At 45.0% G+C, this 17,195-nt stretch overlaps 1 protein-coding gene across 2 annotated transcripts in view; it reads right to left on the bottom strand.

Annotated features, from left to right (window-relative positions):
• The window catches only part of Adamts17 (ADAM metallopeptidase with thrombospondin type 1 motif 17), a 323,860-nt gene that overhangs the window by 151,910 nt on the left and 154,755 nt on the right, over positions 1 to 17,195 (bottom strand). For both annotated transcript variants that reach the window (XM_052763539.1, XM_052763540.1), the window contains exons 9-10: positions 2,175 to 2,315; positions 89 to 239 (exon numbers count right to left, since the gene is read on the bottom strand). In XM_052763539.1, the coding sequence (XP_052619499.1) occupies positions 89 to 239; positions 2,175 to 2,315 (292 nt within the window). The remainder of the gene's footprint in view (positions 1 to 88; positions 240 to 2,174; positions 2,316 to 17,195) is intronic.

A 17,195-nucleotide genomic window follows, 5' to 3' on the forward strand; every position in this document is an offset into this window, starting at 1 on the left:
ATACCCATGACATTCAGCAGAATCCAGACCTGCAGCGGGGCTGCTGGGCTGTGTGTCTTCCTACATCTGCCCTTCCCTGACTGCTTACCTCCATGTTTCTGCAGAAGGTAGCATTGGTGCCGAACAGGATCTGGCACTGCTCATTGGCACTGTAGTGCATGCCTGGCAGCTTGTATGGAAGACGTAGGGCGTGCTGACTCCTGGGGTCAGTGATCAGTAAACAGGTACTGACTTTGGATCTGAAAAAGCCAAGAAGCAGATCAGTCTCCAAATGTAGTAGCTCATCTTTATTCTAGGTTTTCAGTCTCCGAGAAGGATGTGCCTTGGATGATTCAAGGGACAAGGGCCTTGGCACTGGACACCCGGGTTACCCTTTTGGGGTGTGTGTGTGTGTGTGTGTGTGTGTGTGTGTGTGTGTGTGTTCTTTTATTATATGGTGAAATGTGGGTCTCTGCTCTGAAGACAATGCAGAACTGACCGCTTGGTGGGGCCATAGATACTGCTCTGATGAAGCAAGTAAGCTTTCTTAGGGGCATTTGATGACAATTTCTTTTTAAATTAGAATATGGCTTTGAGAAAAAGTTGCCATAAACAAAAAAATAACACAAGTTAAGGTTGTTTTATTTTAAATAAACTCAAAGTTCTGATTTCTGACACCATGGAGTCTCTTTGAGGGACTACTGGGCTAAAGCAAGTACGCCAGTCTTGATGTCTCACTTGGTCAAATAAATCTCCTGCTATCGCAGAAGGCAAGTCAGGGACTCACTCTGACAAGAACTGCCGGGTTTCAACTGGGAAGGAAATGTTCATTTACAATGGGAGATACATTTCTTGAACAGGCCTCTGTTAGGAGATAAAATGCTCAATGATTTTATTTCCTATCCTTAAAGCAAGGCAGATGAAACCAGACACTTCCCAAACCATTGAAGAAAGGATTTAATGCATGCACACACACACACACACACACACACACACACACACACACACACACACACACAGAGCTGAGGCTAGTCCACAGATCCCAGGCTCAGTCACAGCCATTTGTTACTAATGGGACCAGCACTGTGCACCTGAACAAATGTACAACATCCCGTCTTGTCACTCTGACCCTTCTGGGTCATAGGGAGTAACATCAGTGGCTCACAACATTTTATTAGGAGTCTGTGATTACAATCAGTGGAAGTAGACTATCTTAAAACCAGTAAGTTCATTTCTAAGCCTATGTACTGAACACTTTTTCCACCCGTAGGAAACATGAAGAAAATCCTTTAACTACTTCAACCCACATTCCCCGGGTCCTGTCAAAGAGAGCTGGTCTGTCAAACTCAACCCGCCAGTGAGACTCACTGATTCATTTCTGCTTCCACTTCATGTGGATTAACACAACAAAGTAGAGAAGCAATCAGGACCCATAAATCAACACTGTAAATACAGCCCTAAGATCAGACACCAACGGGTCAACAGCGACCTTGGATGTGCTTACCTTTTTTTGCGGGGGGGGGGGGGGGGGGTGTTTGAGACAGTGTTTCTCTGTGTAGTTTTGGTGCCTGTCCTGGATCTCACTCTGTAGCCCAGGCTGGCCTCGAACTCACAGAGATCCACCTGGCTCTGCCTCCCAAGTACTGGGATTAAAGGCGTGCACCACTGCCGTCCGGCTGGATATACTTACTTTAACAAGGGTCTAAAACCAAACTGTTCCACAGAAATCAGAGAACAGTGTAGACATTCTCTAGGGAGACCGAGCTAGTGAGAAGCACATCCCTTCCCCCATAAAGGAGGGAAGTGTGCAAACCCACCCCCAGCTAATCCACTCCCTCCAAGGGAAGCAGCTTCAGCAAGTAGCAGGTTCTCAGTTCTCCAGCAGCTAAGTTGTCCCTACCATGGTGTCCACTCGTGGTCACAGACCGGTGGGGAAGTGCAAGACAGAGGCACCAGGTTGATATTTCATTCAACCAATCATTTAATGATCCCCTACTGGACATGCGACATCATACCAGCTACAACCTCAGGAAGAGGCCTTTGCCCATTACAGGACACTCTGCCCTGACCATCTCCCAAGCCAGTTGAGGATTCATCTAAGGATTCGCGTCTCATACTTGCTAAGGTGACGCCCATCTTTGGTCTTTTGGAAAAACTTCCTGTTGTTGATGTTACAGAACGATTCAAGGACTTACTTGAGAAAGTTCTCGAGGTCATCTCGACTACAGGATGACCAAGAGAGGTCGCTAGGGTTCCGGCCTTTCACCCACTCTCCTGACATGATGTGCGAACGGCCGGCACAAGATGAGTGGTCATCGTCGTGGTTCATTCCCAGGCTGTTCAGAGAGAAAGAGAAAGAGTGTGGGATGCGATGCCCCATGTGTCTCATTTCTAGGTCCTGGGTCAAGTTTAATCAAGTTTAAAGTACAAGAGAGTGATGTAGGGTGATAATGTTCTCACACTACAGATCACAGTCAGTTTATACAGAAACTGACGTGGTTTGATTACAGAATGTCTGAAGACTGAGCAAAAAGAATTAATGATGAGCGAATGAATGAATTCTTATTTGTGATAATTAATGACAAGTATGACAGTTAATAAAATCCAAGATAGTTAATCAAGCCTCATCTTCTGATGAGATGACCGGATATCTCACACTAAATATCATTCTGTTGCTGAGCCACACTCTGCTGAGAGCCAGTGGAAAACTCCGGAGGCTGAGTTACTGAAGACTGTGTTTGCTATCTTTCAGCTCTCTCCATGTTTTCGCTCGTTTACTAAAAAAACCTTCCCCATTCACAAGAAACACGAGAAGACCCAGAACGACCCCCGTGCCTCATCAGCCCGTGTTCCCTGGGTACCATCAGGTACTATAGTCCTGCCACCTTCCAACTGTACCTGAGGAACACTTCGAGGCACCGCTAGATGGGAGTCTGACCAGCCACTGACCTGAACGGCGACCTTAGTTTACCCATATGCCTACAGTGGGGTGAGCTAAGGTGCAGAGCACACAAGCTTGGCTTGCCCACAGCTTGCGGACAATGATTTCCAGGAGAGAAACCCAGTGTACTTGAGGAAACCGTTTTGTTGTTGTTTTTTTTTGTTTTGTTTTGGGGGGGGTGTTGGTAGTAATTACAGTGAAAAAACAGAACCACGCATTTTGATTCATTCAAAAATATTGGATGTTTCTCAAGTGCCAGAAGGAGATGGAATGGACAAAAGTTGTCATCCCTAACTCAGGTCACCACAGCCTGGGAGAGGAGATCATGACAAGCAGGGGTTCCCAATGCTTTCCCTGAGCCCCAGTTCCCTACTTTCCTCGAACATCTTTTACCTCCTCTTGATATCCCCGTTTGCTCTTTCATGCTGAGGTCTCCCCAGCAGATCACACTATGCTTTCTGCATCCCATTAGGCACCTCTACACATTTGCCTGTGTGGATGCTGTCTTGGCCCGATCCCAGCCAAAGCCATATCCTCTGGAGAACACACTGCCTGGTGCTCAGGCATCCTGAGTCTTGGGCTAGTATGCCTTATCCATCTGTTTCTACCAGTTGAGGATAGTTAACTGTATTCTCCAACCTTCACATGCCAGTGATACCCATTACCTCATACATGGGACTTCATGACTTCATGGTGTATTAAGCAATGAAATATGCAGGCGAAGGCAAAGTTGTTTCCATGAAAACTAATGTGGCTATTAACTAAAATACATGGCTACCATGATCTATGGGCAGAACAGTAAAAGATGAAGAATAAATCATACACATCTGGTCCCAGACTGCTTCATGGGAGGCTTTACCTTCCTGCTACATATAGAAATGTGTATACTAAAGAGATTGGAGTGACTGCAGCAGTAACTTGGTGGTAGAACCCTGGCTTAGCACACGCAAGTCCTTAGGTTCAATGAGGCGGCAGGGAGGAAAGAACAAGGAAAGGATATGTCTTAGGGCTTCTATCACTGTGAAGAGACACCATGACCACGGCACCTCTTCTAAAGGAAAACATTTCCTTGGGGATCGCTTACACTTCAGAGGTTCAATCCATTATTATCATGGTGGGACATGGTGGTGTGCAGGCAGACATGGTGCTGGAGCAGACATAGTGCTGGAGAATTAGGTGGGAGTTCTATATCCTGCAAGCAACAGGAAGTGGTTGGTCTGTCTCACTGGGTGTGGCTTGAGCATATATGAGCCCTCAAAGCCCGCCCCCACAGTGATGCACTTCCTCCAACAAGACCACACCCACTCCAACAAGGCCACACCTCCTAATAGAGCCACTCCCTTTGGGGGTCATTTTCTTTCAAACCACCTCAGGATGAAAAGAAGGGGAGGAAACTGGGTTCCCACTTGCATTAGGAGTATGCTAGCAGGAAGGAAGTTGATAATGTCCCAGTGGGCAGATGCCCTTAGCAGAAAGACTTGCCTCTCAATCATAAAACTGGAAAAAAAAAAAACAAATAAACAAGAACTGTTTATGATATATTGAAACAGTTGTTAAACTATAACACAGTCTATATGTTTATAAAGCTGACGTTAAGTTGTTTAAAGCACCTAAGTATAATACTTTGATGTTTCTCCACCTGGACCAGTTTTCCAGTTAACTGGTCAGCCGGCCAGCTTGTATTGGACCGAAGAGCCAGCACCTCTTTCTCCTGCTGCTGCGTCAGCTTCTGTCCCTCACAGCAGTGCTCTTCACAGAGCTCTGGAGCCGCTCATGGGGGTTCTCCTTCTTCCACCTGACCCAGCCCTCCACACAGCTTCTCAGCAGGACTGGCCTCCAGCAAGCTCAGATAAATATTTACCAAATAGATTATCTGTTTGATGCTGCACAATGTGCCCCAAATAGAAGACACCTCATCTTTGTGACAGGTGTGAAATTATTTCAATAGCGAGGCAGACAGCTCACAGGATGAGAACCATCTCTGCTTGGATAATTACCACCTACTCTTCCCGGGTGGGCATCACTCTCCCAAACGTTAAGGGTCAAAGGAAGACCTTGAGTAATTTGGTCCAATGAGGCAATTTAGATATACTACTACAGTCATTTGGATGTATAAAGCAAGTTCTCTCTTTCTCTCAATGCAACTGTTCTATTTTCTTTTCTTTTTTAAATAATTCTTTTCTTTTTGGTGGGCAAAAGGAAAAGTTTATTTATATGTCAATATATGGGAAATCAACTTTCAAATAAAGTTTCACATAATAGGCTTACTTCTTTTTGAGGCAATCTTTTTATGTTTTTGAGACACAAGTCTTACTTTATAGCACTCGCTAGCCTAGAACTCACTATATAGATCAGTTCTGACCTTGAACTCACAGAGATCCACCCACCTCTGTGTCTCAAGTGCCGGGATTAAAGGTGTGTACCACCGCACTCTGCCTAAAATCAGCGACTTCAAACAATTTTATCTTGTGGTTGCGCCCAGGACCTTGTACATGGTAGGCAAACATTGTACTATGGAGCCACATCCTTAGCCCTGAGGTTTATGTTTTCTAAGCTTTTTGTTGTTGTGGCAAGAGATTTTTAACATTATTTAGTTTAATCTAGTAGTGCTAACTCCATTTATGGGCTACGCAGCAGCTCTCAGACCTTACTCGCCTTGCATCACCAAAGGGCGTGGCTTGACCCTCCGCACTGATCACCACTGTCCCACTCTTAAATCATAAGTGAACTATCCAGTACTTTCCTTCTGTGACTGGCTCATTTCATGTACCACAGTGGTTCCCAACCTTCCTGATAATGCCACCCTTTAATACAGTTCCTTGTGTTTTGGTGACGCCCCCAACCATATATTTTTTTTTTTTTTTTTTTTGGTTTTTCGAGACAGGGTTTTTCTGTGTAGCTTTGCGCCTTTCCTGGATCTCACTCTGTAGACCAGGCTGGCCTCGAACTCACAAAGATCCACCTGCCTCTGCTTCCCAAGTGCTGGGATTAAAGGCGTGCGCCACCACCGCCCGGCTCCACAAAATTATTTTTTTGTTGCTACTTCATAACTGTAATTTTGCTATTGTTATGAATTGAAATGTAAATATCTGGTACGTGACCCCAAAGGGGCCATGCTCCCCACAGCATCTCTCTCCAACAGCAGGCCACTTGTTGTGAGCATTTCCCTCTGCTGGCCCTTAGCAGTGGCCTTCCCAAAGGAATGTTCGAGTCAGCAGGGCCAGCCAAGAGTGGGATTCTTGGCTTTCTGGGGCTCATGTCTAATATAGCTCACGCTTCATCTGGTTTGAAAGGTTCAAATGCTAAGTAAGTGTCCTACAGTTAGATGAACTGGCAGTGGGCGGGTGTCCTGTTCCTTGAGGTTTCTATAAACTACTGTTTAGGTTATTTTTAGTTTAAATTAAAGATTACCTGACTGAAAATTCCATGTTATTTTAGGTTTGTGTTCCAGGGCATGTATTATTTCTGGCAATGTTATATTTAACGGAAATGTGCAGCATTAAGCACACAGTCATTTTAACTCTAAGTGACTGGGAGGTCAAGGGCACACATGGGCCTCATGCCACATATATTAGACACCATAATAACTTAATGACTTTGAATGGATCTTATCTTAAACAAAATAGCACACCTCTTCTGGATTTGCTACAAGAAATCTCAAAGCATGCCATGGAGGGAGTCAAGAAAGAACTCCCACAATGCACCACACCACTCACCTCTACTGAAGACTGGAGATATGGAAGATGGCTAGGGGGTTCTAGACTCCGCCATGTTGGAAGCTTTGGATTCAGCTGGCTCTGAGCTGACCTGTCTTTCAATAGCTCTTGGATTTTGATGAAAGGGAACAGGGGAACAGGAGTCAGGTCTGGCCTTTCCTCAAAGCTGTCTTGACTGGTTTGGGGAAATGAATGTTTGAGGTGAGATGAAGAGCCCAGGGAACAGCTCCGTCACATGGGATCAACAGCGTATTGGTGTTACTTGCTATAATGGGTAACATCACGGTGGGTAAAAATGGGTAATATATGCATAACATATACTGCCTCTCTCAATGAACCAGTCATGAGATGGCAGAAGACACGAGGTGTATGAGTCATGTCTAGATCTGTGTGCCTCTGCTTCTGTATTACACTTACATATACATGTATGACACTCATAGAAAGTGGGCTTTAACTCTACCTCACCAAACTTCATTGATTATGTTGAGACAGAGAAAAGGGTAAAAAGACATCACAAAGCATGGAGGACCTGCCCCCTCTCCTAGTAACACCCCTGTACCTCAGTTTCCTCATCCCTGACTAGACAGGCGTAGCCATACCTAGCTAGTCATTCACTATGGACCTTTCAAATGCTTTCTACACATAGCCCTGAAATGCTAGGCACATGGAGCACACATTCTAAAGCAGTATTTTCAACCTGTGACCCAAGAGGGGTCACATATCAGATATCCTGAATATCAGATGTTTACATTGCGGTACAGACAAGTAGGAAAATTATAGTTATGAAGTAGCAACAAAATAATTTTAAGGTTGGGGATCACCACTGAGACAATGACTTTATTCATTTTAGGCACATTCATCTATGAGAGGGAAGGAGTTAAACAGCCTCCGAGCTGCCTATTAAGGTGCCTGAGGGCATTATGAAACAGGGGACAAATACTTTAACTTAGAAGAAATGATCAAGGTGGGGCTAAGAGATGGCTCAGTGGGAAGTACTTGTTGCATAAGCATGAGGACCCAAATTTAAATTCAGAGCACTCATGCAAAAGCTGGGATGGCTATGCACCTGTAACTCCAGCGGGTGGGAGGGCAGGAGGGCAGGAGGATGGCCGGGGCTTTGCTGACTAGCCAACATAGCTAAAACAACAGCAACAACAAAAACAAAAACATCAAGCAACAGGTTCAGTAAGAGACTCTGTCTTACAAGAATAAAGTGAAAAGAAACAGAACAGGGCTCTAGACTTCTTCCTCTGGCCTTGTGCACAAGCACATACATAGGTGTGTGCGTGCGTGCGTGCGTGTGTGTGTGTGTGTGTGTGTGTGTGTGTGTGTGTGTGTGTGTATGATTACGATAAACTGGCTTTATATCATTCTCGTTTAGTTTCAAGTCCACCTAGATCTAGCAACTCTGATTCCCAAGAAGCTTAGATTTAACCCCCGACCCCCACAATAGTAACTGCTAGATCTCTCAGCCAATGGGAAAGGGGCTGTTTGTGGTGCTGGTTAATTTGTTAATTACCAAAAACTCAGAACGTGGTGGAGAGCCAAAGGCTACTAAGGGGCATAAGATGGAACCTGCCCCTTACCCCCAGTGGCTTCCAGATTCTGTGCCCCCCTGGTTGGTGCAGTCTTTTAATGGGCACGGGAGTTCAGACCTCAGACCCCAGCATTTCCTGTCTCTTCAAAGGCCAGCGAAGAGGGGGATTAGCAGACTGCAGGAGGGCTGCAGAAGGGGAGAACCTACCTCCTCCCAAAGTTCAAAGGCCTGTTGGGGACATCAAAGGGCACAGGACGCTCTAGGCAGTAGCAATCCTAAAGACAGGGGACTTCCTGTTCCTAATGACTATCACCCCCTTGCCTTTTATGAAACCAGTCCCCAGGGGGTCTTTATTGAGGCATTATTTGGACTCTACCTTTTCCATCCTTTCAGGGAGGTGGGGAGGGAGTGGGAACCAGAATAATATATTCGTCCAGCCCCTTCCAGAGCTGAGGAGTGCTCAACACAGGGCACAGAGCAACGTCAGCCCCTTCATAATGCCCACAGCATGCCAGTGTCCAGGGCTTTGGTTCATGCCTTTGGCTCACATGGAACCCAGTCCCATTCTGAGCGCAGTTTACAGGCCTTTTTCTCTTTAAAGTGGCTGTCCACCCTTGAGGCCAAGGAATGTCCCTGAACTCTGACCATCCCAGTCCCTCTCTCCATGACTCTTGGAGTCACCCCAAGGGCAGGACTTGTCATTCTGTTTTATATTTTCAACAGCTCAGAAACTTCTGACAGCCTGGCCCAGAGCTAACCACACAGAGAAACTGGTAAGTATTGGCAAACTGATGGCACGCATGAACTCATGAAAAACAAAGCAACCTGTCTAGATCCCAGAGTTTCTCTGAAAGGGTTTTGCTCTCCTGGGGTGCTGTTCATTTTGCCTGTGTTCCTGAAGTAGCTGGGTGTTTCCTAGAGTCACCACACCAAAAACTCCAGGAAGACACTTATCCAGCTTATGTAGGTCAAAAGCCACAGTTCCAAGCAGGGGGTGGGGGGATGGGGGGGTGGGAGACACACGCTATGTCCCTTCAAGGTTCTGTTCTATATGGTTCTCGATTCTTATGGCTTTCAATGAGCGAGTTTATTAAATATGTAGCAGGCCAATGAGAAAGAGAGAGAGAGAGAGAGAGAGAGAGAGAGAGAGAGAGAGAGAGAGAGAGAGAGAGAGAGGTGATAGATAGATAGATGATAGATGATAAATAGATGGACAGATAGATGATAGACAGATGATAGATGATAGACAGCTAGCTACCTAGTTAGCTAGATGATAGATAGATAGATAGATAGATAGATAGATAGATAGATAGATGATAGATAGATAGATAGATAACCAACCAGCTAGTCCGACAAGATAGCAAAACATTATCAACTTGGGTGCTCAAAACACCCAGCCCAGCAGGAACCAGCTGAGCTCTCCCTCCATGGATAAGCTTCCCATGGGCTGAACTTTCCGCCTCCCTTTCCCACAGCAGGCACTTTTATATCATGGAATAAACAATAGCAACCCCTGTTCTAGCTGTTCGCAAGAACACAGCGTTTTCACTCTTGGGTGTTTGGTTGCTCTGTCCTTTGTCACAGAGTTAGGGATTAGACCATCCCCAGACAAAGGGCCTTGGAGAACACTTGACATAAACATGTGTGAGTCTGAAATGGGGGGTTACCCCACTTCCAGAGCCGGGTTCTCAGGGGGCTCAAGCAGCACATTTATCAATATGAATGTATATGACAGGCTCAAAGCAGTGTATATCCAGCCTAATGAAGCTTACAACCAGGGAGATGGTCCAAAATTTGAAAGGCAAATTCTAGAATCAGAAGACCAAGAAAGACCTCGTTCAGTTTCTATTCAGCATTGGCTGAAATGTGGCCACACAGTAGAATCTTCTAGAAAGCCCAAAGAAACGCTGGTGTCTTGCTCCTACAGTCTGAACTTCTGACTTCATTGGCATGAGGCATGACCTCAACATTTGGATGTTTACGTGTTCCCGGGTAGTTCTAACACCTAGAAGTCTGAGGACCACTGCCATAGTGTAGACCAGTTGATAACCAAACTTCAGCATACTTTAGATCGATTAGTCAAAACCAAAACCCAGAGTGAACTTTCTTTCCAATCAGAAAACCAAATTTTTGGGTGAAACCAGAGAAGTCAGTCATGTTGGCATATTCTGGACACACTAAAAAAACCCAAATCCCTCCTCACCTCCACTCTGAGGTGAGCATCTCTAAGAAGTAAGTGATGGTTGTACTAATGACTAAACCGCTTGCTTCATGACCAGGAACAATCTGAGAGACATAGCATCAGGCCTTTCTGCCATCATGCAAACACCACCACAGAGTATCCTTAGGGACCATGGTCATATACATGCCTTTTGTGACCCTTGACTAAAATTGTATGCAGCGCATGACTATACCAGTTTGTGACTACACATTGCTCAAAAAATCTTGGACATTATAATATAGACTCATCATTTTTCTAAAATGATGGGCTAGTTTGGTCTGGTGGTTAAGAGCACTTTGTTGCTCTTGCAGGGGACCTGGGTTCAATTCCCAGCACCTTCATGGAGGGTCATCGGTCACTCCAGTTCCAGGTGATCCAATACCCTCTTTTGACTCCTCAGGTACCAGTGACACACAGAGTGCACATACATACATGCAGTAAAAATATCCATACACAAAAAAATAAAAACTATAAAAAATTTAAACCAATAGATTGTTTCTGACATTCCTATGCAGTTGAAACTTTGGGAGCTTTATATTCCTTCCTCCTGCCTTAAGCAATACTTTTTATGGCTTAAAAATTTTCTCTACTTTCCCCAGTATAAATTACAACTTCTTGCAGTTAATCACTACTGCTTAGCTGGCATTTGACTTACAGGATAAAAATACATTCTTTTGGCTGACTTAATGATTGTGTACACAAGTTGTCCTCAAACCCTCTCTGAATTTTGGCTCAAAGCAACTATGGTGTTCTGAAGATGGGACGTGGTTTCAAGTAATGCCAGGTCTTGCATAAGCGATAATTGATATTTTTACTAGCAGCAACTCTGAAGTTGATAATGGGTTATTAAAACAGGAAAGGGACCCTGCCCACAAAGTCTCATCAAGATAGGAAAGGTGTTTCAGACAAAAAGCCTCCCAGGGTTGATACAGGGAGGTCCCTGGAGGAGGCCCCATAGCTCCCCAAATAAGCCACTTCCAGGGCTAAAACAGAGAAGATGGTGCCCCCATGTTGCGGCACCTCTACTTGTTCAGTTCCCTCCCCCTGCGGCTGCATGGCACCCAGCCCCCATGGGACTCAGTTGCACTAGTGCAGTGGAGTGGGACTCACAGTCCAAGGCTGCTGGCCCATCTCTGTCCTTTTTCTTCTTCCCAAACAACCTTAACGCTCGCCTTGATTTAAACGTCTGTCAACGTGAATTACCAAAAGCCGACAACTCTGGCAGGGCCTCCTGCCTTTATCTCGGGCTACCCCTCTTCACTCACGAGGCCAAAAGGTTTTCCTTCCACCCCAGGTAAAATTTCAGCGAGGTTTCACTGACTAAAGGGAGGGAAGAACCACATGTCAACAAACACTACCCTCTCTCCATTTTGAGATTATCAAGAGAAGGGTTAATTCTTCATGGAAATGGAACCAATGCTTCAACCACTAAGGGAAACTGAGCACAGACCGGTGACTGACTGGTGGGGACCAGTGAGAGAATGTGTGATGGAGAGTCTAACCTCAGGAGGGACATCAGGAGACTTGGTCACCTCTGAATATTTGTTGCCTTTGTCATTTGGTTCTGGGTCCTGTGGAATCAGTAACCTCAGGCTTGTCTTCATGTCCCATCATTGCTGACTTCAGCTTGTTCGTGACACCTGTCTGTGTGCACGGCGCTTCTGGAATGCACGGCGTTGCAGGGGAGATTCCCTTTGCTCCCCGAGTCCTTTACCCTCCATTCCTAAGGCACGTTTGCTCCCGGCAATATCACGGGCACATAAACACTCCTTTTTGGAAGACAAAGCTTTTTCTTCTTCAGGATGCATCAAGTTATGGAATAGATTGACCTAGATACCCACAAAGATAACACAACCACTTTGGCCTGACTTGGGATTCATTCTGTAGAGCCTGCTGCCAGACCAGGAGGCCAAACAAAATCACCAGATTCTCACGAGGATAGGCCTCCTTCTTAAGTCAACCTCCATGTCTTGGCTTTCTTATAACAGAATTCTGAGGCTGGCTAACTTACAAAGAGCAGAGGTTTACTTGGGCTCATCATTCTGAAAGCCAGGAAGTCCAAGAGAGGGCGGACTCCTCCGGTGTCTTCAACTCATGGTGGAAAGTGGACAGAAATTGGTTTATGCAGAAAACAGAAGAGGAGGTCACACATAGCCAGAGTGAACCATTCATTGAGAAGGGTTTACCCTTCAGTGTGTCTAGCAAGGCCTCGCACACTGCCTTTCCTGCTAGCTGTGGATAGGTGTCAATGGCTGGCTGAGTCCTGCAGGCCTTGGGCTCACGTTCCTGTTTCTGTCTTTCCTGTTGGACATGCTCTGGGTTCCAAATGGTCTTGTGGTACCATAACTACAGCACACACATCTACATCTAGAATGCACTTCAGGGAGGAGAGAGAGGAATCCAAAACCTAAAAGACCACAACTAGAAAGGCTTTCCAAAGTCCACTGCTTTCCAATGCTCCACTTTGCTCCTGCAAAGGGAACACCCTGTTAAGAAGTATGAACGCAGCAGCCTCCTCTCCACCTTCAAGTCTCCATTCCCTTCTGCTATGGGGAAAAGTCAAGGAGACTCTGAGCTCCCTGATGAACCAGGACCATGTGCCAATCCAGGCATCTTTCCAGAGGGAACTAAGTGCCACTTCCAGAATCATTCATCTGGGGCCAACTGGTCCCCACTGGAAGAAGTCCTGACTATGGCCGTGAACAGGGAATGGTGATTACTCCTGATGGGTAGATATGATGGGGGAGGGTAAGTGCTTCAAATGGAGGGGCACAGAGCAAGGGCTCTGGAGGTCTTGCTGTCTCTGCGAGGGCAGGATGCCAATGATCATGACAGTCACTCACACCACTAAGCACAGATTCACAAAGGTGGCTGCACATGAGAGTCACCTAATGAGTTTTGAAAAACACAGGTGCCCACCCCCTCGTACCTGTGAAAATTCCTAGTCAGTCTGAGGTGTGGCCTGGAAAGTCTCTCAAGGCAATTCTCTATTTTCTTTTTTAAGAAAAAACCTTAAATTTAAAGTAGTCATAAATGCAACAAAAGTTGCAAATAAAAACACATGCAGGATCTATGCACCTCTGACTCGGCCTTCTCCGGTGACAACATCTTGCCTAGCCACAGTATAATGAAGATCAGAAATTTGAAATTCCACATCGCACAGAACCTGTTCTGATTTTCCAGGAAGCTGTGCACTCCGTTGGGTTATACAACAATACAATTTGAACACATGCAGCCCTGTGTAATTACTACCACAACTGAAAAGCTTAAGTGTACCATCACCAACAGACTTCCCCTTTACGGGCTTGCCTACACTTACCCCTTAAGCCCTAACAACCATCAATCTTGTCTTCATCTCTACAATCATGCTAGTTCACAGCTGTGATGTGAATGGAACCATGTACTGTCTATTCCTCCAAAAGGGAGCTTTTTTCAAAAATTCAGAATAATTTGAGGTTCATTTACATTTCTGTGTGTATCTAGAATTCATGTACTTTTAATTGGTAGGTAGTAGTCCAGGAAATGGATGAACCACAGTTTAACTGTTTACCCATTGGAGGATTAGGTAGTTTTAGTTTGGGGGCAATTATGAAGACACCTGCTTTAACACACACATGCAAGATTCTAGGTGACGGAATCATCAGTTCTCTGGGGTGAATGCACAGAACTGTAACCACTGGGCCGTTCGGTAAGCTCCAGGACTTGAGATGGGGTCTCATGTATTCCAGATTGACCCTGAACTAGCTATGCAGTTGAAGACAGTCTTGAACTCCTGATCTTCCTGCTTCCTCCTCCCAAGAGCTTGGGCAGTTTTAGTTTTGAGAGACATCTCCAAACTGTTTTGTAGAGCAGCTCTATTCTTTTACATCCTCATCAGTTATGTAGGAGTGACTCGCGTTTCTGCAGCCTGGCCAGCGCTCCATGTCACTCTTCTCACTATAGCCATCTAGTAGTGTGTGGTGATAGCACATCGTGGGGTGAGTCTGCACTGCCCATTAATGATGCTCAAACCATCCAAGCGCTTCCTCTCCATCTGCACATCCCCGTCCTCTTCTGTGAAACGCCCGTTGGTGCCTTTCCACCACGTTCTCAGGACTCTTTACAGTTTACTGTCACTTATTTTTACTGAAATGTGGAAACGTTCCTGTAACGTCTTTAATACCATTAAAGAGCCTCTCACACAGCAAAGCTTTCAACTCGGGTGCTTCCAACACTTTCTTTGGCTTGGATGGCGTTCCGTGAAAACCCAAGAACGCTTCGCCCAGCCGTAGCTTCCAGACTTCCCTCCTTGCCTTATTTTCTGGAAGTTTAGTATTTTGCACTGAAGTTCATGATTCATTCTGAGCTAAGTTTGGGGGGAAAGTATAGCATTTATGTCAAGGTTCTTTTTTCTTCATCAGTGGATGTCCGAATTCTGCAGCATTGTTTTTAAATGAAAAAGCCATTCACTCACTAACTAAGTCGCTTTTGTATTCATGTTAGAAACCAGGTATATTTGTGTGAATCTAATTCTGGGTTCCCTGCTACCCACTGAACTACATTTCGGTTACTTCAAGAGAATACATCAGCTACCGAGGGAGTGTCAGAACCAGGAGTGTGACATGTCCCCTCTAGTCTTCATGTCCTCAAATGGTTTTGGTTACTCTAGGGCCCATCGTGTTCCTTGAGAGTTTTAGAATCACTTTCTTTATGTCTGCTAAAAATGGTGCTAACGTTTTGCTAAGAATGGCATTGAACCCACAGATCAACTCAGGGAGAACTAGCATCTCCACTAATGTTAATTCTTCAATCCCAGAACACAGCAAGCCTTCTCTGGTCTACTGATCAGCATGTGACTTTCACCAGACAAATCCTGTATACAACTCATTAGATGTATAGGTTCTTTTCAACTTAGAAAGGTTAAGTCTTTGCTGTTCAGTGTATTCACTGTGGTTGTTTTGTTGATATTCTTGGAGAGCAGAGGACCATCCCCCATGTTCCAAAATGATGTAGGTTGTTATCATGAACAGAAGACAATAGAAGTTAGATATAATGACAAATGAATTTTCTACATCAAATGATATGATTTTCCTTTGTTAGGCTATTGACATAGTATACAAATTGATGAACTGAAATTAAACCAACCTTGTGTACCTTAAATAAATCCCCTTGGTCATGGCTGTGCATTTTTGTTCATTCTTCATTCATTCATTCTCTCTCCCTCTCTCTCTCTCTCTCTCTCTCTCTCTCTCTCTCTCACACACACACACACACACACAGACACACAATTAGATTTGATTTTCTAAAATTCTCTTGAGAGATATTACGCTATTTTTTTCATATTTTAGTATCAGAGTAATAACAGTTTCTTACACTTAAGAATTGGGAAATGTTCCTTCATTTTCTGTTTACTATAAGACACTATATAAAATTGATAATTTCTCTTTGAGTATTTGGTAAAATTCTTCAGTGAAATCATCTTGGCCTGGAGATGTCTCAGTAGCTTTAGCTTATGTTTTTCAAGTTTTAGCTTAAAGGTTTTAAACTGATACATAAAAACTGTACAGGGGCCAGAGAGATGGCTCAGTGCATAAAACATTAGTCACTCAAACTTCATGACCTGGATCTGACCCTTGAACTCCACCTAAAGAGCGAGGTGTTGTGGCATGCACCTGTGATCCCAGCATTCCTACCCTGAGGTGGAAGATGGAGACTTCAGGAGAATCAGGCAAAAGCTCACAGGATGCCTGGCCTGGAAGAAGCTGTACAGCAAGAGAAGACTAAGAGGGATTCTATGGACTAGGCCCTCTGGATAGGTGAGATAGTTGTTTAGCTTGACCTGTTTAAGGGGCCCCAGGCAGTAGGATCAGGATCTGTCCCTGGTGCATGAGCTGGCTTTTTGGAGCCCAGTACCCATGGTGGGACACCTTACAGCCTTGGTTCAGGGGGAGGGGCTTGGACCTGCCTCAACTGAATGTATGAGGCTCTGCTGACTCCCCATGGGAGACCTTGCCTTGGAGGAGGTAGGAATGGGGGGTGGGTTGTGGGGGAAGGCTGGGGGCGGGAGGAAGGAGGAGGGGGGATCTGTGGTTGGTATATAAAATGAACAGAAATTTCTTAATAATAAAAAACGAAAAAAAATTAAAAATAAGTTGAAATTTAAATGCACATATTAATGAGGTAACTGGATATTTTGATGTACTTATTGTATACTGTTTAGATCATGTTAAACACATCTATAACTTCCAATTACAAATTCAAAAATCTTTTAAATTATTTTTGAGAAAGATATACACACACACACACACACACACACACACACTGAAACATGATCAAGTCTACACACTATATCTCCTTCCCCAGCCCCATATACCCCTATCACATCACACTCACAACTCCATGTATTTGTTTTTTTCCAGTGGGCTGTAGTCAATGTAGAGACTCCTGAGCACAGCGCTGAGAATTGGAGACTGAGTGCTCAGCCTTAAATGGGACTCCTGTATTAACCCCCCCACACACACACCAATTGCTCAGGGAACATCTTGGAAGAAGCAGCAGAAAGCATGTAAAGAGACAGAGGACTGGGGAGCATGCTGTGATGTGTTGTCCTCTGGACATGACACGGCCGTCACACTCACCAACTCACAGCTGCTTGGTGACCTGCACAAGACTAACACAAGACCGAACCGGTCAAAATCCCAGCATAGATGAGGTGGCTGCTCTCCGGGCCCCACCCCATACTGAGGAGCTCTTGGTGATGGATAGTTGCTGGGGGAGGGAGAATAATTCTTCACTGGGAACACTGGTGGGTTCCCATGCTTC

The sequence above is a fragment of the Peromyscus californicus genome, unplaced genomic scaffold (assembly GCF_007827085.1).
Source record: "Peromyscus californicus insignis strain IS unplaced genomic scaffold, ASM782708v3 Scaffold_4__1_contigs__length_199733344, whole genome shotgun sequence".
Lineage (NCBI taxonomy): Eukaryota > Metazoa > Chordata > Mammalia > Rodentia > Cricetidae > Peromyscus > Peromyscus californicus.